The sequence below is a fragment of the Dinoponera quadriceps genome, unplaced genomic scaffold (genome assembly GCF_001313825.1).
Source record: "Dinoponera quadriceps isolate SergipeBrazil2010 unplaced genomic scaffold, ASM131382v1 scaffold2696, whole genome shotgun sequence".
Classification (NCBI taxonomy): Eukaryota; Metazoa; Arthropoda; class Insecta; order Hymenoptera; family Formicidae; genus Dinoponera; species Dinoponera quadriceps.
Genome location: NW_014557278.1, coordinates 250,556 through 273,463, shown reverse-complemented (window position 1 = coordinate 273,463; position 22,908 = coordinate 250,556). Strand labels below are relative to the sequence as shown.

Genomic DNA, 22,908 nt, shown 5'->3' with positions numbered 1-22,908 from the left:
TAAATGAATTAGTCAACGGAAAAAGTATTTACGTGCATGGGATTTGGCTTTTCATGGAGGACAAAAGGCAAAATATCGAAAAACGTAAAATCTGCAACCTCTCGAATTTCACTCCTTAATGGAGAGACCGAGCGAAGAGCCACCCTCGCGCACACATATATACACACACACACGTTTCTTTTATATCCGGTTTTTACGACGCACCCGTTCTCGCTTTTTCCCCTTCCCTTTCTCTTTCTCTCTCTCTTTGTCGAAGTCCTATAACGTTTACGACTTCCGCTTTTTATTTTCGCCACGCTCACGAGCGCACGACGGCCACGTATCTTTTGTAACGACGCATGATTTAGATCACGTTTCCGCATCGAGCTGGGGCAGCCAGGGAACGATGCCGTAGGCTAGCCTGTTGCGAGTAACTGCCGGCGGTCCCTACGTTAAAAAAGGAAGAAAAAAAAAAGAGAGAACGTCACTTTGTGCGCAGGACCATTAAAAGGACAGGCCGGTGAACGCGACCCCTGAGCCGCCGGTTAGCTGTTTAATGATTTTGCCTTGGGCACGCAGGCCGACGAGACGATCACTCGGGAAAGTGATCCTCAAACAATTTACGATGCTGATGATAATGGGCTCGACGCATTGCCGTTGCACGTGGCGAAGGTAAACACACGGAGAAAGATGCGCAAACACATATGAAACGCACACAAGCAGACTCGGCGCTTGGGTGAAATGCATTCAGCAAAAAGCCGCAAGTCTCCATGACGGTACGGACTCGTAAGTAAACGAAGGGCTAATTAAAGCCGTTGATCGCGCTACTTACCGATTAAAATACACATAGATCGTGATTCTCACGATCAGAATGTAGCGCTCGTTCTCGATTCAATTAAGATTTATCGACGTTCGAATTTGCAGATCGGGGGGTTGATCGCACCGTCGATTTCGCTCGATGCGCGCAAACGCGACGCGAGACGCTAGGAAAATTGTTTGGGGGACGCCGATATTTCGGGTGGAAATTCCGGCTCGGGTAAGTCGTGAGGCGTGGCGTGCGAGCGCGTTTGCGAGTACGTGCGCATGTAAATTTTCGTTGTAAATTTTCTCCAGTGTGCGCGCTGTCCTTCCGAGTGCATTCTCCGGCGGAATGCGACGCGCGCCAACGGCGAAAGGTAGCACCGTCGGGTCTCTCGAAAAGCGTCATAATATAACGGAATAATGGCTATTAGAAGGGGAATATTACCGTCGGGGCCGCACAGTCGCCCCGACGGAGAGGCGTTTTATCGATCGTTCGGCTGCGTTCGGCGCGATGAAGCGAGAAAGGGAAAGTGGCTGGCTCGGTTTGCCCATTCTTCCGCGTTTCCGTGACCTTCGAGACTCCCCGGACAAAACACCGCCATTTCGCCGATAGCAACCCTATCCGTGAAAAGCTTTAACGCTCCTTTAATCAGCTTTGACAATTACTCGTACGTGTGTGTGAGTGTGAGAGAGAGAGAGAGGAAGGTGAGTTACCTAGCCTAGTAAAATAACACGCGAAGGCAACACGGAACGATACAAGTGATGAGCAAGTTTTACAAAGTTCAGCGAAAATGTGGAAATACGTGTAATTATTTTGCCGCGAGACAACACAGCGTACACTATATAGTGTATAATACGTGTGTGTAATAATGTATAACGAGTGTAAAATACGTACACACTTGTGTGTGTAAAATTACATTTATGTGTTTAATTTGATTCCCGTGTAAAAGTTATATACTTCATTATATAAAAATTAATTTACCCACTTAAGTAGACGTAATTAAATATATTTTACCGTACAGAATGCGATACACAGTGCAAAGTGTATAGAAATGAAGGAAAGTGTACTTCAAATTAATGTAAATGTGTAAAAAATATACAAGAAATACTAGAAATGTTTACGTTCTCTTAAACGTGATTTTTATATGTAATTATGAGGAAATGTGTGTTAAGTTAAGGAGAAAATTCTTAACGTTTTTCGATGAGAAATTCAGTAAAAACGATAAAAAATTTCTCCCTAACTTTTAATATCAAATTTTCAATGTTTTCTTTATAATTAAGAAACATCAAATTTCTTTCAGATAGTAATAATTACATAAATTATATAAATTTATAATAAGATAAGTTTATTATAAAAATATGCAATTGGGAAAGAAATATGTTTTATCCGTAAAATTTAATATGTTCCTGGTAAATTAATGGTACATATTTTTGGTTAGAAAACTTAAAAGAAGATGAGAAAATGTTAAATCTTTACACATTGCGCGTTTTGAATGTGTATTTTAATATGCAAATGTGTAAAATATACATACATAGCACGTAAAAAAATAACACATAAAGACACGTATAGTAAAAAGGTATGCGTAAAAATGCATAAAAAATTACTACACAAGATTTAACACATCCCATGTAAAAATTATAGACTTGGATATGCTGCGTAAACATTTTACGACGGTCCATCGCTGAAATAAATTTGCTATCAAGAATTTACTAAAAGAAATCCCATTTTGCAGTATTATTATTAGCAGTTAGTAACGAATGAACAGCTACTTTCCTAATGGTTTCCTCAAACCGAGCTTTCAAATTAATCGATAAACATTTGCATACGTATCAAGACGCAAAAGTTACATATGAAATCAATCTGCAAGAGAGGCTGACATAAAATTCGCAGTTATTCGAGTTTGCATTCGCTGCCTACGTCAAAGGAAATCAGAGTTGAATTTCCCGGTGTAAAAAATAAATTGTTGCTACGAAAATCGTTAACGCACACTGAGAGATAAAAATACCTGAAAAAGCAATATTTTTTTTTCGGCGAGTACTAACAACTAATTTATAACAATAATTTACTTAAATCCCTCTCCAAATTCTTTTATTTAAACGAAATAAATAATTGCTTCCATGCAAAGCTACAGATTTATGAAAACGTACGTTCATTTAAAAATCATCCTTTTCCAGTGTAAAAATATGTTTATCGGCGCGAGCGAATATGTTATTAGTACTGAATAAACATTTTTCTGTTTTTCAAACATTTTTTCTCAGCGTGCATCAGTTACGTAATGTAGATATGTGAATATCAGTTCCGCGTTTCTTCCGCTGTTCGAATCGTCACGAGCCCAATCGTCAGTGGTTATCGTGTTCCTCTCGACTCGCCGTTTCTCCTTTTCCACCGTTCGAAAATCGTCGCCGGCGCACCGATCAATCACAGTTCCGCACGTTTAATGACGTCTGATTGCGAAGGAGGGGGTTGCATCGGAGCGAAGGCACGCGGAGTGTGTGTGTGGCTTTATGATAAAAAAAAGGAGAAGAGCGCCGCGCCAAGTGAAATTGCATTAAGGCGGATTAGCCACGGCAGGGTTGATTTAACGTAGCGGAGCGTGCTGTGTTTACCGTGAATATGAGAAAGGGCCGTGCGCGTTCTCTTTGTTCACCCAAAGGCGAAACGAAAGTCCGGGTCACGTAAGCGACTCCCGTCGCTTTTCCCGCCCGATCGATGCTCTCTACTTTCCGTGTAAACGGTTCCCAAAGGCGGCGGAATCCTGATATGACGCGTCGCTCGCGCGCGAGGAGTCTCCTGAAATGAAGTTAAAGTTCTCGACGCAGCCCTCTGGACGACCCCCCCTTCATCCCGGAGCTGGGGATCTCCGCTCCGTGAGATTTTCGCGGACCGTACGAGGAGAGAGACCGTGAAATACACCGCGTGTATTTCGCGATTCATGAATTTCGCGGGGCTGTGCAAACAATGTCGCGCGGTTCCGCTCGATACGCGAAGCGCGTACTTTCCCGCGACGTCGTGCTGCCGGGGAACACGGAACTCGCGATACGGCAAACCGTACCTTTTAACAAAAGCAAGAGTAAAGGACGACGTATCGCGTCTGCATGCGCGATCCTTCACTGCGATTTACGATTTTCACGTGCCGCGGAAAAATGTAGATCGAGATCGCGGGATACATACACGGACGGGAAATATCGTTGCTTTTTTCGAAAATTTTATCACGCTCCCCAGCAGCGCGAGGAACGGACTGTCGGAGTAAATTTTTTATCTCGCTGTATCGGTCGGCTTTCCATTTAGTGACACAAGTCGATACGAGTATCATTTTGTCTTTACTTTGTATTCGGTGAATAACGAAGGTGGAATGATGCTTGTGTCGCGAAATGGAAAATACTCGTTAGTGGTTATCCTAGAGTTTCTCTGGTTTCACGTTTCTCCTTTCTTCCAATGTCAAATATCATCGCCGCTGCGCCGGTAAATCGCGATTCTATACATTTAATGACGCTCGCATTGTAAATAAAAAGCGTGCAGCAAATACACGCTTCTGTGTATAAAATTATAAATTCACGCGTGTTATTTGACTTTCCGCGCGGAAATGATATACACGCACACTTTACCGCGTAAAGAAAGAAATCAAATAAATTTACACATTTAAATGTTTAATCTGACACGTTTCACTGTGTATACATAATACGAGATATGCAAAAATGTAGGGATGCGTACTTTCATAAATCGTGTAAATGCATAAAAATACATACGTAAAACAACTGTACGCATTTCGGCCCTCTTACACGTGAGTTTTATGTGCAATTATAAGGAAATATGTATCAGCTTGAGGGAGGAAATCCAGCATAAGAGGTTAAAAATGCTAAGAACTTTCTTCCCCTAACCAATAATCGAATTCTTAATGTTCGTCGCGCGATCCGTGCAACGCGCTTACTTCATTTCGTACGCGACGTTTATTGGCCGCGTTCAGCGTTTATTCCACAACTGTTGGAAGTTTTCCGTGCTAAGATTGGATTTCCTCGAGATATTCCTCCAGATCTAAAAGAATGATCGAACTTAGTTGAAAAAAATTCCCAACAGTTGCGAAATAAGTGAAAGACGTCCCGCTGAACGTGGCCATTGATTACTCACGAACAACTACGTGGACGTAACGTGGACAATGAAAGTCGCACGCTTTCCATCGACAAATAAATCTGGATTTTCAGCAACGACAGCGCCGAAATCATTTACACCCGTGATATGATTAATTAGTGCGACCGGCCGCAGGCGATATTTCGAGAACCGGCTGTGAGAATGGTTTTCCAGGCGAGCTCGGCAACAGCCAGACGTTGCAATATCGACTTGCGGGCTCGCTAGTCGCCGAGTGAATTTCGGGCGCGAGCGGGCAACCTTTGTGTCTTCGACATTGATATTAGAAATTCCGCCGGATGCGCTGGCGAAAGATGGAAGTCGATCGGGGCGCCGGCGGCGGTAAGCGCACGTGAGTTATGCCGGCCGCGAGGTAGGTCGATAAGTCATTAGTCGAATCGCGCTGCCGTTTGTAAACTACGTATAGAGAGACAGAGAGAGAGAGAGAGAGAGGGAAAGACGCACAGTTATGTGCGTATATATGCTTTTCTACGGTCGCACGACTCCACCGGCGTATTCAAGAAATATTGATAGTTCGACAGTTCAGCCGCAAATATGTAGAGCGTAGACACCGGCAGACAGGGAAACCTCCGTGCATTTGCTACCGCCACTCCTCCGCGAGGAGAGCAAGGCTTGTATGTTTAAGATGAACTCGTGGGATTGCCGAGATGGCGGGGGGGCGGAATGTTTGTCGCGGCGCATCGGAGAATCGGGGGCAAATATAAATATAAGCCGCTCTCGCATAAACATGTTTCCGGTTTGCCGTTCCAATCCCGGCCGTCGAGCGTTCTCGGACTGGAAATACGCAGGGTGTCTGATAACTTCCTCGGGAGCCGTGGTGCGCGGCTGTGAAACTGAACGGGGGAGGTCGTGTGCGCTCATCAGCTCGTACAGATGAATTAATTCCTAAAAAACTACTGCGAATTTTGCGAAAATGACTTTCCCGTCCGGTTTCATCCGTTCTACCGAGTGCACCCCCGAGAGGATCCCGAGAGAACGGAATCGGACACCCCGTACAACGTCGAGTTGCGACGTCGGACGTTGCGTACGCGCGGACTTCTGTTTTCCGCGATAAAAATATCAAATTCGCCGTTTAATAGTCGCGGAGAATCGCGCGGCGAAAATTTATTCGAACGCGCAATTGTTTCCCCGATATCTCGTTAGCTTTGTTCGGGGCTGGGCGAGCGGCATTCACGATGTTCATCTCCGATTTACTCGCCGTGGGAGCTACGAAAAGCGGAAAAAGCGACGACGAAGGGAGGCTTTGGAGGCTCCACGGGGAAAAAGGTCCCGCTAATCCGCCGCTCGATTACCATATCTATCGTCGTATGCAAATGAGCGCGACTAAATAAGAGCCCTGCGTAACCGACCGATTGTTGCGCCCGGCTCGATTTAATATCCGTCTTTATATTCTCTCAGGATCTCCTCTCTCTCTCTCTCTTGCTCTCTGTCTGTCTTTCTCTCTCTCTCGGCGAAACCACTCCCGTAGTCTCGAAATAAATTGGCCGATATAGTCGCGAAAAAGTCGGAAATTGTGTCAACGAGACGCAAAGGATTTAGCGAGGGTAAAATGGACAGGCCGCGAGTTAATTAGTTTCGAGTGGCAGATGTTGCGAGCGGCACAGCGGCCGCGCGAAAACACGATGCGCCGCGCCAGGAGAAAAAAAAAGATCCCCGCCGTAATAAACGAATGACGACGACAACGCAGCTTTCGTACGACCGTGCACATCGAAATGCGCGTTGAACGTTATTAGCGCAACGTCGGGTCTAAGAGAGCGGATGAACGAGAACTCGATTCTCGTGCATTTGAAAAGCGATAACCCCGTCGCGATGACGACGAATCACTTTACTCGCACCGAACGTGAAACTCACAGGCGGGGAGTAAAGTCCAGTCTTATCGATCTTTAGGGTGTACGAAATACTCGGCTATCCGACTTCACGACTTCCTTCGACTGGTAGGGGAGAGTTTCCGAAATCGTGCTAGTGTGGAGGTATTTCTAATGTATTTGTATCGTTAAAGTTTTGGTTAGATTTTTCAACTTATTTATCTTGCATATTTTTATACCGTTGAATCACGCTTATATTCGGTAATTTACCGTGTCTATTAATAATATAGATAACACGAATAACACTGATATACTGGTAGCATTGGGAATCGTAAATTATGAAATTATTACGTATTATACATTGAGAGAGCGTTATTTACAGTCCGACCTTATATTCTCGATCGTCGGAAGTTCCTCTTTTAGAATGTTACGTTGCCGATGAAGCGACCCTCATATAGCATCATAAGATAAATTTGAGACGATCTTAAATATAAGATCGGGCCATGAATACCGGCCTGTAAATAGCCTATATATTCAGATATTTACATCAAACGACTGAAAGAGGTCGATGGTATCATCCCCCCTTGAATTACCTCCGGGTTCCTTCGGAGGCTTCGGTGGTCACGAAAATTTACCGAGGACCGACGGTGTTTAACGGTATCTTCTCGATGGTGAAACTAACATTTACGAGGTCTGACGTACACGGTGTCGTAAAAAGAGCTGCTCGATAGAAAGGGGATAAAAGCCGGGAGACAACGGAAGGCACCTTCGAACGTAGCCGCATCGCGAAGCAAACAATGTAATCTGCGATGTTCGGCGGTAACGTGTGTATAGTGCAGTATTAACTATTGAATGACGGGATATTACGCAATACTCCGGCTAATTCGCGATGGGCATGATGGATCGGTATGATGGACTCCAATCGGTTATTATACGGCTTGTCAAATAATCGTTGTTTTCGTATTGCTGATAATTGCAGTCCATAAATTATGCCTGCGTCATTTATCGCAGATACACGGATGGCGCACGCCTATTGAACACCGTTCGCCGCCGTTTTCGAACTAGACGCAACAATCACGAGCCGACCCGACAGATACAACCCGCGTAGAATTACGCCCGAGTTCTCGCACCATCGTCTTACAACGCGCGCGCTTACGTCATCCATCCATCATCGAAGCCGTTCGAAACATCGCCGAATATATCGAGCAGCGTCGTCCCAGATACCGCCGAGCGATTAGAAAATGCAGCAATGAGAAAAGAACTATTATTAAACGCATCACCGATACGTACAGTGGTCTAATAAGACAGATATTTATCGGCCTTATTTCTTCGAGTTTCACTTCAAACTGACGCAAATGCAGTTTTACGGTGGTCCTGTAATCGAATAATCATGAATTGTTATCGTTGATTATTCTTTTATCGCTCATCGATAAATGTGCTGCTGAAAATATTACTCGTTCAAGGGTAACCTTTAGTCACATCTGATACGCAATCGGGATTGTGCTATATATTAATTTAAATATGTGATTGCAGCGTTGCATATAAATTGTCTTATCTTACTTTCCCCAAGTGAATTGCTGGAAAAAAGCGTGTTTTAGAAGAAATGGTGAGAATTTTAGAAAAGAATATGGTGCTGTCAGTTTAACCTTGAATGAACATATTGCGGTCATATTAGAGTCATCGTGAACTTTTTAAATGGAGAATTATATATATCACATATATAATCCTTTTAACATATATCGATTCCCCTACTCACGTCGTGTATAAAAGTATCAGGGTGAAATCATCGAAAAATGAATATTTTCCAAGATTATTTTACAATTTATCGTGATATTTTACAATTTATCGTGATATTTTTCAATATAAGATAAGAAATAATTCGTAAAGCATACACTTTTTGCGAAACCCTGTAACTCTTGTATGCATAATTTTTTTTAAAGCGCGTTGTTCTCAAATAATTCGCTGGGGAAGTAAAATAGGACATCCTGTATACGTTAAAGGAACATGCCCCGAAGTAATTTCATATTCCGTTGTGCTTTCCTTACTTTTGATATGATGTAATAACTAGATTTGTGATTGAAATGAGCGTAACTTTATAATGGAAAAATGTTTTTATGCCGATAGTTCAGGAAAAGTTTTCAGAATTTCCGAGAGTTCCCGCAGAAAGACTAAAGTTGTGTGTAATAATCGTCAACAGTTATATTACTAAAATCTATTATCTGTTAAAATGTGTATATTCGTTTAGCATCTTTTCAAACTTTTCGAAAATAATTGGTCTTCCTTAGATTCGCATACCGTATAGACGTCGTATCAGACGTTTTTGGAAGTTTGGAGAGAACCGGAAAATAAAAATACTCGATTAAATGACGTAAAACCCTTCGTATTGAAGAATATCGTAAAAGAAGAAGTGACGCATCATTTCGAAGAAAATCGAGTTATCTTGTATCCATTTAAGAAGAAAGTGAGATCAATGTTAAATCACTTACAAACGGTTACTCTTCCACTTAAAACAAAACAAAAAAAAAAGAAAACATTTTCCGCACATATAAGAAACATTACTTTTATCAAGATCGAGAAAGTTTTTGCCAGATACTTTTATCTTCGAACATCACTGTGCGACGGCGCGCATCGAAACGGCCGAAATTCGCCCGGCCAGCCCCGGGGATGTCTTATTCATCGAATCGTGAATCGATCATTTCGTCATCCGTGTATTACATCGCGACGCGAGTAGTACGGTGATCAATATCGGGGGAGGGGGGGATCTCCGTGCACTATCCTCTCGGTATACAGCTCCGCATTTGCATTGCGAATTTTGACCACCACCGCAGGTGTTTCGCCGGTGTCTTCCTCGAAAATGTACGGAGGTAAACTCTGCGTTCAACCGCGGATCGTTTGCCCTTAAATATTGCACGCTTGATCGATCAAAGTCCGGTTCGCCGGCCGTGGTCGCGCTTCTTCCTGCCGATGATAATAAGTATCGCCGCGGGACGGGAGCGTGTAAACAGAACGTAACGAGCGGTCGGGCGGTTCTGACTGTACGCACGCTCAGCCGAATGACAAAATATGATAAGTATCATTGTCCGGAGGCGCTCGTCGATCGCGCGAGAGACCGTTCGAAATCCCAATAATCGGCACGGCTCGATTTCATCGAGGACGCGCGCACGTGTGTGTGCGCGCGCCGTAACGGTCAACTTGAAATCGCGGATATTCCATCAATCGCAATTTTACAAACAATTCCGCCGAATATCGTGCAGAGGTAGCGAGTAATTATCCGACCTCATTACGGTTGTCCAGTTATCCAGTGGACGATCGGTAATCGTTATCAACTCCGCACCATCTCGCAGTTATCGCACGTTTTCTCTAATTAAGATGAGTCTTTCACGTTATCGCGCGAGTTATTCTTCCACACGGACGATTCGCCCCGAATCGAAGTCCCACGTCAACTTAGGATAATGCGGCGAATTTGAAGGAGCAACGGTGACTCTCAAGATATATTAGGAGGACCGGAAAGTAATGTCGTTTCTGCGCATGTCGAAATTCGTTTGTCATTTATCAGCTCATTGTGTACTTCAAAGTCGTGCCAAAGACATTTTAAGTTAGAGTGACTTGTTTACTTGTCAATAATTAAATCTTAAATTTTTTTTTGCAATTTATAGTGAAATGGCCAACCAAATACCAGAAAAGGTGCATATCCGGTATTGTATGCTTTTTGAGTTTCGCAAGGGTAGTAACGCAACAGTTGCTACCAAAAACATTTGCGATGTTTATCTAAGTGCATTAGACGTTCGTAAATGCCAAAGGTGATTTTCTAAGTTCACTTCCGGTAATTTTGATCTTTCTGACTCGTACCGATCAGGAAGAGCAACAACTTTAGACAATGACATGTTAAGGGCGGAAGTGGAAGCAAATCCGTGTCAGACAATCGAGGAACTGTCAAACACTTTTAACCAACTTTAGTCGGCCATCCAAGAACATTTGCAGCAGATTGGTAAAGTAAGCAGAGCAGGTGTTTGGATCCTGCATAATCTGTCCGAAAAAAACAAAGCTAACCGATCCACCATATGCAACTTATTGCTTCAGCGGCACAATACAGAAGCGTTTTTTGATCGCTTGATCATTGGAGATGAAAAATGGGTCCTCTATGATAATCCAAAACGCAAAAGGCAGTGGCTCTCTCCGAATGAATCGCCACAAAGTACAGCTAAGCCAGGTTTACACACCAAAAAGGCGCTTTTGTGTGTTTGGTGGAGTATTCGCGGGGTCGTTCATTTTGAAGTGCTGAAACATGGACAAACTGTAAATGCAGACCTTTACTGTGAACAATTGGATCGAGTAAATTAATCTTTAATTGAAAAGTACCCAGTGATTGTCAACAGAAAAGGCGTTATTCTGCAACACGATAATGCAAGACCGCACTGCGCAAGACGAACCCTGGAAAAAATTAATGAATTGGGGTGGGAGGTATTGCCTCATCCACCATACTCGCCCGATATTGCGCCATCGGTTTTCCATTTATTCCGATCGCTGCAACATTTTCTAAGTGGCAAAAAATTTGAAAATTTGGATGATGCCCAAAATGCCATCTCCAGATATTTTGCTAAAAAATCAATTGATTTTTATCGATCCGACATTAAAAATTTGCACACTAGATGGCAAAAGGTTGTTGATAACGAGAGTGATTACATCATTGATTAAAAATTAAAACTTGTTAAAAATTTATCTGTTTGAATTTAATGTGAAAAAACGATATTACTTTCCGGTCCCCCTAATATATGAAGTTTGCTTAGCTAACCCCCTCTCTCCCCCTTCGACCTAATAAAAAGTGAATAACAAAGAGATATAATTATAGACTATTTGTGCGCTCTTCGAAGACGAAACGCCAAAATTTCGCGCTCCATTCGTTACGAAATAACGATGAACAATGAGCGCCGGCTTCGGTACAAACGTGGAACTTCCTCATTTTTCACCCTATTAGACATTTTTAAACACACACACACACACACACACACACACACACACACACACACACACACACACATATATACATTAAAAATCGTTGAGTTTTCCTTTGTAAATCGCAACATGTTTCGAAGACGTAAGGTTAGCATAGACCCAGAGTAAAGAAGTAGTATTCTGCGATTAACGTGAGTCGTAATCGTAAATTAACGCTGCATTTCCGATCGATTTATATTTTCACGCGACTATCGAGTGTCTGGCCACGAGTGGCGACCAGAAACTGGCTTTCGAACGGAATACAGGACGTAGGATACAATTAAGCCTACAATTTCTTCTCCTTCGCATCTTTCAAATTTTCATATCTTACCGAGATTTTCCGCACGAATAAAAACGACGACAAAGCGGCTATAAAGAAGGCAAGTTCAATGGCATTTACGAGATCATAACGTAGGAGCATCGGCTCGGGATTCATTTCGACACTTTCACGTCAACACGAACCCCGATCGATCGGATAATTCTGTCTGGACGGTCCCGCGTAAAAATTACGCGAGGTCCATACAGCCGCGCGCGGAATTGCGCGATTCAATGAACACCGCGCAACAATCGCGCGGGAGAGAGATTTATCCTCCATGATTCTCCGCGAGCATCACTCCGCGTTCGTTGCCGCGGCGAACGAAGGGAACGATCGCTCGCGAATTAATGGGGCGCGTCCAACCGCCGCGAAAATATCGCTAACGCCCCGGCAAAAAGCGGCCGGGCCGCGCGTGAAGAGCGGCCGGCGATTCAAATGCAAAATTACAAGCTAACTAAATCACGCTCGCGTGCAAAGGGCGAGTGCGACGGCCCGGCGACACCGGTCGCGCTGAGTTTCAGCGGTTACGCAACGGTAAAACAACGCGCGAAATAATGCGCGGCCACGTGCAAGCGAGAGGAGCTCAAAGGGTTACCCACACATCAGGGAGGACCGGCTTATTTCCGCGAGAAAGATACGGGAGAAGGAACTTACTATTCATTACGTTATTCCGTGTATATTGAAAATCTAGCAATCAGCACCGTTGATAGATTAATTTATTGACTCTGCTAGCAAGACGGCGTCGACCCATGTCGTGCGAAATAATATCGATATCTCCCAGAAGTGTGAAATTTTAAAATTTGTAAACATTTTTATTTAATAAGATACTGTTTAGTGCGTTACATAGGATTTTTGTAAAAAATATAAAGTTGAGAGGTAACATAAGCTTGAAAAAGAGCATGAATTTCTTAAATGCGTTGCTCTTGTTATTCCGTGTTATTAAAGTTAGAAAAATACGACTAATATGCGCGATAGATAATTGTTTTGTATCTGTGTGGAAGGAAGTCAAAATCGATTGATCATTATTTGAATTATCGTCGCAACAGCACTTTCAAAAATATGATTTTGGGAAGAACACGTTTAAAGTTTCGGAATTTGTTTTTTAATGATAAACTTGTAATTACGCACGATATTTTCAATCAGTCATTCCTCTATCTCGTAATACGTGTCTTCTTTTGAATTCAGTAGTCTCACTCTTTCTTTCCTTCATTTTTCCACTCTTGTATCAAAAATCGATTAGTCCGCTCGACTTTTGCCGATCACGTGTCTCATGAATATCCTCCGCGGCTGTGATAGAATTTGGCTTAACCTTAATGCCCACTATTATTTCCATAATACATGGTGGACTAATGTCGCTTTCATTAAAGATATAGGACGGCCATAAATGAGACGATTTTAATAATTGCATCGTCGTTAATAACTCACCCGTTATTCCCTAAACGAGAACATTTCAACTTTCGTTCGGATTCTACGTGAATCTGTTAACACGAAGTTGCAAGAGTTCGTGTTTATTTAATTTCTCGTATAACAGACATATTGTTTCCGACATACTATGAAGAAGTTATTTATAAAATAAGAAATTATTTATCAAATTATTTATAAGTTATTTAAAGTTATTTATGAAATGAAAATAAATAATTGTACATAGACGCTCCGTACGCATGTTTAACGTATCTATTATAAATTGAACTTGTGTACTCTGGCCCTGGGAGGATTTTAATCCACCTCCCGGTCGGATTTCAATGTGGGTTCAATTGTATATTACGTTTAACTATAATGTTATGGAAAAAATAAATAATTAAGTAAAATGTCCAATTTTTCCAGCTCTTCAACCTCGAGTAACCCTTTAAATCCTCATGCTCCGAGAAGCGTGTATAAAGCGTGGCGAAATACATTTCTGCGCGCCCGGTTGATAGCCCGTCACCGCATTATATCGATACTCGATATCGAGCGTCTTCCTTTTTAATGGATACGTCGATACGCCGACTGGACTGCCACGTCCGACACGCTTTTATGGCAATCAGTCGAAGCCGTAAAACCTGTATCGAACGACCGCTGGGAGGCCTGAAGTCGATGTAATGGACACCGAATCACGCCTAACACGGGAATCGTCGTTTAATTCCTAAAGCGAATCATCCTTAAGACCGGTATTCATAGTCGGTTCTTATATTTAAGGCCACTTTAAGTTTACCTTCAAACGCTGTACGACTCATTTCAACCAAGAATCTGAAAATAAAATTGAAGCGGTCTTAAATGTAAGATCTAACTATGAATATTGAATGTGAGCCCTGAGGGTCCTGCTTCCTCGCCACAGCCATCTTGATTAACGACGTTAGAAGCGAGAAAACGTTTGCTGAAAATCCTTGCGGGATACGTCGAAGTAAAAGGTTACGTCTATGAAATGATATTTGTGTTACGCCCAAGTAAGTTTTCGTTAGCATTCGATAAGTATCATGTTCAGAATGAGACAAGCGCACAACTTGGATCGCGCGAGAAACAAACAAACATTGATGCTATTTCAATCCATAATTATCAATTATTTCTCTGGCGTAACGAGAAACATTTTTTTTCCTCTTTAATGACGAGAATTCGCGCGGACATTTCTCATTACCTGTCTATGAAAAATGAAGTGCATTTTAGTCAGTAGCTCGGTTTTGGTGGATCAGTTTAGCTCAGTGCATTTAAACATTTATATTTCGGTTTAGTACAAACCCAATTCTAAATAAGTTCAGCTCAGCTCAGTTTGATCAGTCGAATCTCATTAAAAAATCTGTCAACTTATTACAAACTAAACATCACATAAATTCGTTCAAAGTCAATTCTCGCGAAATAATAATTATTTCATTTTCTAATTATTTTTTGATTAATTATTATTTAACTAATTAATTTAACTTAATTTAATAATCACACAAGGATATTATATCTCTAGTTGTTACTAGTAAGTCTGTCGTAACTCTAATAAGTGGCTTGTTATTAGAAAATATTCATAACGTTTGCCTTTTCGAGTCGCAGTCTTCAACTGACACGCAGTCAGCTCAGAACTCATAAAAATAATTTAGTGGTTGCAGTTAACTATCGTCCTCCTTTCTTTATAAAATATCCGGAGCAAATGTAAGTAAATTTATTAGAGGATATTTAAATATTAAAGGATATTTATTTCAACTATATGTGTAAAACAACTACTGTGTATTTCAACTATATGTGTAAAATGTTAAAATGCATCAATATAGCAGATTCTTAAAGATCTTAACACACGGACGCGGAAAATATTCCACAATAATTTTTCTTTCTTCTATACTTATACGCTCGAACACATATTCACACATAAAACAAACACACGAACTCGTCCACACCGGAATAATTTGATTAAATCTTTCGACACTAAAAAAGACAATTAAAGAATACATTCGCGACGAGACATCTGTTATCGAGATGCATTTATGAGATATTAAAAAAATTTTCCTTTCATTTTAACAATCAATAAACAGCCGTAGGATTAAAGTGACAATATCATGAGAAAAAATAAACTGAAAAGGAAGATTGCATGTCGTGTTAATGTTACAGTTATTTTTTATTGTGAGAACGAAAGGAAAGCTTTCGGAATATTTAACAAAGGTGTTCAATCGATCACAAATGTCATTTTACGGACGGCCCTTTTAATTCAACGTATTTCGCGAGAAATTTTAATTTTTACGAATCTTTTGAATTTAAGCTCTAACAGATACGTCTCTTTCGTTTTCCGACGGAGATTATGCCGAAAGTACACGCAGTTGATATGTTTACTCCCCTAATTGAGTTCGCCGTAAAACAATTAAAAAAGCAATTATCTTCCCACTTTTAGATGCTTCATTTTCGCGCGTTACTAAATAATCCCGAAGCTTTTTCTCGCTTAAGGCAAAATTATCTTAATGCAATTTAATCCCGCACGGTCGCGGAATGTATACCAGTTTCACTAACGAAATATGAACAAAGTAATGAATAAAGTAATGAAGATAGATGAAAAAGAGACCGGGGATATTGGGGCGTTATTTTTATGCTTGAGGATGCTTTGACGAGTCAATTTGGGGTTCGTTTGAGATTACTAGTCGATCTGCTTAATCTGGCACTGCTCCGTGAAGCCCCTTTCAGCGCGCGCAACACGTTGCGAACACACGCGACTTCCTAGACGCGACTCATGCGATTATACGGTTAAACGCAACAAGTAAATAGAGAAGCGTTGAGGAAGTTCGGGTCTAAAGAGAAGGCAGCGATTTACAAAGCCGCGATTTCGCTAAACTGACTTTCTATTTCTTACGCACGAGAGAGAGAGAGAGAGAGAGAGAGAGAGAGAGAGAGAGAGAAAGAGGAAGAGGACGGAGTCGTCAAATTCCTCGCACACGCGTCAAGATATTCAACGTAAATTTCTCAAGAGCTATAATCAGGACACTCATTGTTAAATTACGATAATAAATATAATAAGTTACTCACCCAACATAATTTCGCGGAGTAACAACGGTTTCGATATACCGAGTCAGTGAAAAAGTTCAGTTTAATTGTTAACGTCCTTATCGGCGTCTCAATCACACAATTCGAGGTATGCGAACACTGTTAGAACGTTGACGAAGGGACGTAGAAATCAATAACGGCGATCATTCGGCCGACGAATAATTTCTCCCCCCTCGAATGCGGCAAATGGAAATTTCACTCGAAAATCGAATCTGTTGACACTTTCCCGATATCCCTCGAGTCATTCCACCCTGGAATTGAACCTTTTCAGCATCTTCCGCGCGTTCTCGATGCGAAACAGAAAGAAAGAAGGGGGAAAGATTTCGCGAGGCAACGCCGAGCGTTCGTAACAACGACGGCGCGCATTCGCGGTCGCGTCGCGTCGTAACGATTACGTTACCGTGCCGGGGCTCGTCGCGAGATTCGCGTGAACGTGACAATCTTACCTTAAGCTGATGTTGCGGTCGTCTGAGCGCGCCCTGATCCCGTCGTCCGCCGAGTCGATCGGCTTCCGCTTCCAATCCCTCCATCGAAGACTCCGCTTCGCTCAGCCAGGCCAAGAACTTGTCCAGAGACCGGTCGAAGTTGTGGAGCGAGTTCATCGCGGAGTGCAGCAGTTTCCCCCGATTGATGATGCTGGAAACGGAACGGTCGATACAGCGCTACTCCCTGATCTACGGTCTGATTCCGCGGCCGAGTTCCTTCAACTCGAGAGACGCTACCGATGAACGCGCAATGGTGTGTTCCCGAGTCACAGTACAGCATATGCATAAACCACCCTCCCCGTGGGGAAGTCGCATGCTTCCCCTCCCTCCCATGCGAATTCTTTGTCGGCAAACTCGAAATTTCCAGCGAGAATTATTTATCAATCGCACTTTGCGTCGTCCCCCCTCTTAGGGTTTCTCTTGCCGTTTTCGCAATTTCCGTCGTGGAGGGAAATCTCGCTAACGAAAGGCGGCGAATGAAACATAGCGAAGTAACTGTTCGATAAAACGGTAAGTCATTCGGAGAAACTTCGCCGAGATATTATGCGAGCTTTCTAATAAGCGGCATTCGCCGACGGGGATTCGGAGCGAGTAGATCGCGTTCGCGAATTCGTTCGAGGGGGGCTGCGTCGCGGTCTGAAGGATCGTCGCGCGGAATCCCCGCGGAGGGAGAAAAAGAAACGGACGCACAGTGGTTTAAGATAGGTATTTCTTGGGCGAAACTCACTTTTTCAAGTTTCTCAAATTTATTCATACAAATTATTTATACAAATGCGAATTTATATAAACGCGGTTTTCTTATGTCCTCTGGTGAAATAATCATAAATTGTTATCATTTATCATTTTTCTATCTTCTCATCGGAAGAATAGACGGAACGAGTGTCTCCGAGTATTCCAAAACTCTCCGAAACATTGACGCATTTTCCAGGAATTTTAAAAGTCATCGCTAGATTTAACTTTAAATCTCCGTTATTATTGCGATATGAAAAATTGTGTGAAGTATTCACTTATCGTGAGATCTTGAATCTCTTGTGATGATTTTTTTTTCTAAAATGCGTTGCCTTTAAGTAATTCAGATGAGTAAAGTAAGATGGGGCAATTTGTATATTTAATACGCTAAAAGAAACATTCCTCGAAGCAAGTAGTTTCACACTTTGACGCATTTTTCTTATTTCCGAAGCGAAGCAACAACTGGATCTGGTGGTTGAAATTAACGTAACCTCGCGATCAAAAATTATTTTTCTTGCAGGAGACGTTTTGAAAATTTCCGAAAGTTTCCAAAGAAAAAACTAAAAGTTTTATAATAATTCTCAACGTTCATATATATACGCTACTACTAAAACAAGTTATATTTGTTTTGCGCCTTTCGAAAATAATTAACGTTTCTCATATCCGCATCCTATCGGACTCTGTGTGAGATTTCGAGAGAATCCGGGAATAAAAATACTCGGCTAAATGATGCAAAATTCCTCATACTGAGGATATCATAAAAAGATGAAATAACGTATCATTTAGAAGAAAAACGCAATCGCAAGAGAATCGAGTGATTTCGCGCTCATCTAAAAGGAAAATGCGACAGATGTTGAATCGCTTACAAACAGCTGCTTTTCTCCTCTGAAAACATTTCCTACGTATAAAGACTCAATTTTTACCAAGACTCCGGAGTTTCGGCCGGGAACTTTCGCCCTCCCCGAAACCACTGCGAGCCGACACGACGAGCGCGCTTACCTCGTGTTCAAATTGTTGTATCTCTGGTTGATCGTCTCCGTCATTTTCTTCACACGCGTGGTATCGTCCTGCTGATAAACCGCTATCAGCTTCTGAGTGAGCTGATTAAAAAGTTCGATGTGATGCTTGTACTGGTGCAGCTCGGCGTGGAACGACTGGGAGGGAAGAGAAAACGAGATGAAATCGTGGAGGGAGGGCGAACGGGCCCGCCGGCCGAGCGAAAAAAGGAAACTTATCTAACTCCGGGGCTTCGTATCGAGTTAGAAGAAGCCTCCTTTTGCGCTCGAGACTTTCGATAAGTCTCTAAAGTTAAATCTTCNGGGGGGGGGAGGGGGGTTAAAGTTTCGCGCCGATATACCGTGCGGGGGAGCAACCGCTCTCTCCTCGCGGCGCTATCTGTCGGCGCTGATTGGTCCCGATCAAACTTGCAAAGCCTTATCCGGGGGATAAAAGACTGCCGCGTAAATAATTGCGTTTCCCGCCAGGCGAGCGACGACACGAGTCGACGAACGCAGCCGCGAATAAACGTCTGTGAAAGCGACATTAAATAAGACGTTAGCCGGACGCACGTTACCCAATCGCCCTCCCCCTCACTTCCGTTCCTCCTCCTTCGGAGCGGCTCGAACGTTACGTCGAACTATGCTTTCATCTCGAGACCCATTCACAGAAGGCGCAGCGAGTCCGAAAAAAGAAGCGCCGCAAATGCGTTCCACTCAAAGGCGACGCGAAGCCCGCGGAAATAAATTATTCCATGAATATCTCATTTGGCTCTTTTGAATCTAAACAGAGCTCCTCGTGCGTGATGCGCTACGTCGGCTGAGATCTCGCTGATTGAGATGTTGGGAAGCTCCCCCTCACCGACCTCCTTCCCCCTCCTTCTTTTTCTCTTTCCTTTTTTTTTCTTTCTTTCTCCNCCCTCCCTCTTTCTCACTCTCTCTCTCTCTCTCTCTCTCTCGGAGCGCGTTACACCGTCGTATGCAAAGTGGAAGAAGATTACTGGAAAGGGCTTATTACCAGGGTCGGATGGATTTCAAAGTGGCCGCTCTCTTTAATTCTGCTTACAAATGGGAAAAGTTCCGCGCGGCTTCGGAAAATATTTGCACCCCGCTAACTTCGGATATACACCCAGGCGCTCGCGCCCGTGCCTTGTGTAAATATATCGTAAATATATCGTATAATAGAGGAGATTTCGAGCGTTTCTCCCGCTCGGTTTACGGCGGATGCTGAAACAGTAGCAACCGTAGCGACCGAGTTTCCCCCCTCCCTCTATACTTACGTGTAAACGGGCGAGATAATTTTTCTAATGCAAAAAGTAACGCAGAAAGTTCCCCGTGTCCACCACCCACCCCCCTCCCCCCTTCACCTAACTATATTCGAAGAGGACGGTAATTCACAGGCTTTCCTGGTGTCGCGCGACGACGTGATATTGGATAACGGGCACACCTAGTAGTTCCGATACCAGCCAGCATACAAGATGAAAAACGCGCTGTCGAAACATCCCGCCGTAAAAATAGCGTAAAATGAGCCGCGACGTAAAAGGTAACGATAAACAACAAAAATATATCACGCGGCGAGAAAGAGGGGGAATGCTCTCGATACCCAAACCAGACGGTCCATTTAAACTGCGCAGGCGACAGGACGTTATTTCCAACGGCGTGTGTGTGTGTGTGTGTGTGTTTCGAGATCTCTTCCGAGATCTTAAAAGGATTCTCCTCGCGATACTTTGATGACACGACGCAGAAAAATCAACTCTGTCGACGCGCTTCGACGTCGAATTCATCGCGACGCTGTTTAACGACTCGCGAATTTAAGGCAGTTGGCGACGATACTATTAGAAAAATCACGGTTGATACATCAAGAAGCTCGGCAAATCAGTGCTGAATGTTTAAAAACACGATTTATGGCTACAACGGGAGAATATCAATCAAGTTTGCGTAATGTTTAAAAACTCATATAGAATTAATCGTTTTTTTCCGCTTTGACGTACGATATGTTTGCGAATATATCACGCGTACCCCCAGATAGACGCACACGAACGCGCGCTATTATACCGAGAAAAAAGCAGTTGAATCGATAAAATCGGCAGTCATCCTAGTTTAAAAAAACACCGTGTCCGCTAGACAAATTACGCGTTAACGCAACACGCGTCGCGTTGATATTAAATTAAAATCGCTGAATAATAATAATCGTTGAATCGACTGCTAACGCATTATAGCAACTGTATGATTTGTTTAATAAATGTCGAATAAACGTTGCGCTTGGAAAAATTTTATGCGTTCAAGCAAAATTTCGTCGACCCTATCCATTTTTTTTTTTCTTAGTACGGAGAAGTAATCGTGACGTCAGATTTTTCAATCTTTTCCGTATTTTCACGTATTGGTTAGAGATTTTTAAGGTCATCTAACCATTCTGTCTCTAAAAAGATGCCTAAGAGGCGCAGCGAAAAATATAATATTCCCAACACAATATTAACAATATTCCCAAAATTAACAAAATATATACAATATTCCCAAAATTTTACAGGATAGCTGTTATATACTTCAACCATTATTAATTATGTATTTTATATAACAACTTCCGAAGAACCAAAGATCAATAATTTCGTAATTTCTACAATATTTTTACAAATCCCTTTTACCATCTTCCCGTTTTTTCATCAAAATCGTAAGAGTAGTAAGAATTTGGCCGCTGGAATTAAAAACACGATATCGAAAGCCGTTCTCTTACCTATGATACATGTAAGCAATACCAACGTTAATTAATTAACGACCGATCTTCTTCCAACTTTCCACGAGTGCAGATCGCGTTTCGATTACAAAACGTCGCCAAAGTGCTTCCTAACGAAATAAATCTACGGGCCGGCGACTTCAACACGACTTGCGTGAATCTGTCGCGATATCGGAGGGTCTCGATGGAAAATCATCGTGACGTTCGCGACACGGAGCGAAGACAGACCGAACGGAAGGTGTCACCGGGTGCCTTTGCAGCGCTTACCCGCGTCTTTCACCTCGCTGTCTACGGCTAAAGGCACTTTTCAAACGCACGCGCGCGCTAAAAACCCACCGTCTCGAAGAGCTAACGCGGGGAGAAAGTCGGGAGAGGGAAGAAAGTTTCGGCCGTACCTTTTGTTCCCTGAGCTGCGCCTCGAGTACGTCGGCGGTGTGTCCAACGGCTCGCATTCTCTCGAGTCGGGTTTCCATCCGGGCCAGCCAGACCTCCACCTCGTTTCTCTTGGCCTCATATCGCTGACTGTCCCCGAGCATCGCGTCCAGCTGCGTCTTCCTTTGCATGACTTTTGAATTTGTCTCGTCCCAGTGCTCCCTCAGCTTGGTGACTGCAACATCAACCGGACGAACGGCATGTTGAGAGGGCGTTATTGTACTTTCTAAGTATCGTCGTAGAGGTCGGTCTCTCCAGGGAAGGAAACGTCGACTATCGCCAGTGCCCGCGCGAAAGTCGCGTGAGCGACTTCATTTCGTCGCTCGCGAACTGAGTAAAGTTATAGGGAGCACAAATAGGAAAAAAAGGAAACATAAGCAACAAGATTTAAGTAGTAAGGAAATTTACCAACAAGTTGAAATTCTAGTTACTTCTGCTTAAAGCCGAACTTATCGTCACTTCTATCGCCTCTTGGAATATATAAGCCTTTTAGAATATATAAGCCTGAGGAATATACCGATTGGTTGGCCAATTTCTTTACTGCTTAAGTTTTTCCGCGTGCCACTAGCTTAAGCCGGTTCTATTCTCATTCCCTTTTTCTCCCTCACTCTCTCCCTCTCTCTCCCTCTTTTTTTCTGCGAGGATGTCACTTCTTGGATAAAAGTGCTCGTTCGTGAAAAATGAGCTGGCCGTAGAGGCGATTCCGATTATTCGAGTAAAATATTTTCGACGGTAGACGGGGATGATACCGTCGCAAGCTGCTTCGATCCGCGAAAGCGCACCTGCATTCGAAATAATGAAAGCCGTCGAGTTATCGGGACGCGTTGAATTGTTAAGCACAGCGGAAGGCTTTAATGTCAAATTTGTGCGGCGTACGGACGATCAGACTCGTTGCAATTCTCTCTCTTTCTCTTTCTACAAGTATTATTTAAGGGAAAATCGCGAGGTAAAAGCGAACAGAAGACTGGCGTCTGCAGTCTCGAGAAGTCGGGCGGGATATTGGAGGAATAAAAA

General features: G+C 42.9%; 1 protein-coding gene across 1 annotated transcript in view; it reads right to left on the bottom strand.

Annotated features, from left to right (window-relative positions):
* The window catches only part of LOC106748877 (dystrophin-like), a 290,562-nt gene that overhangs the window by 30,133 nt on the left and 237,521 nt on the right, over positions 1–22,908 (bottom strand). The window contains exons 38-40 of the mRNA XM_014627795.1: positions 21,858–22,069; positions 18,736–18,890; positions 16,969–17,158 (exon numbers count right to left, since the gene is read on the bottom strand). Coding sequence (XP_014483281.1) covers positions 16,969–17,158; positions 18,736–18,890; positions 21,858–22,069 — 557 coding nt within the window. The remainder of the gene's footprint in view (positions 1–16,968; positions 17,159–18,735; positions 18,891–21,857; positions 22,070–22,908) is intronic.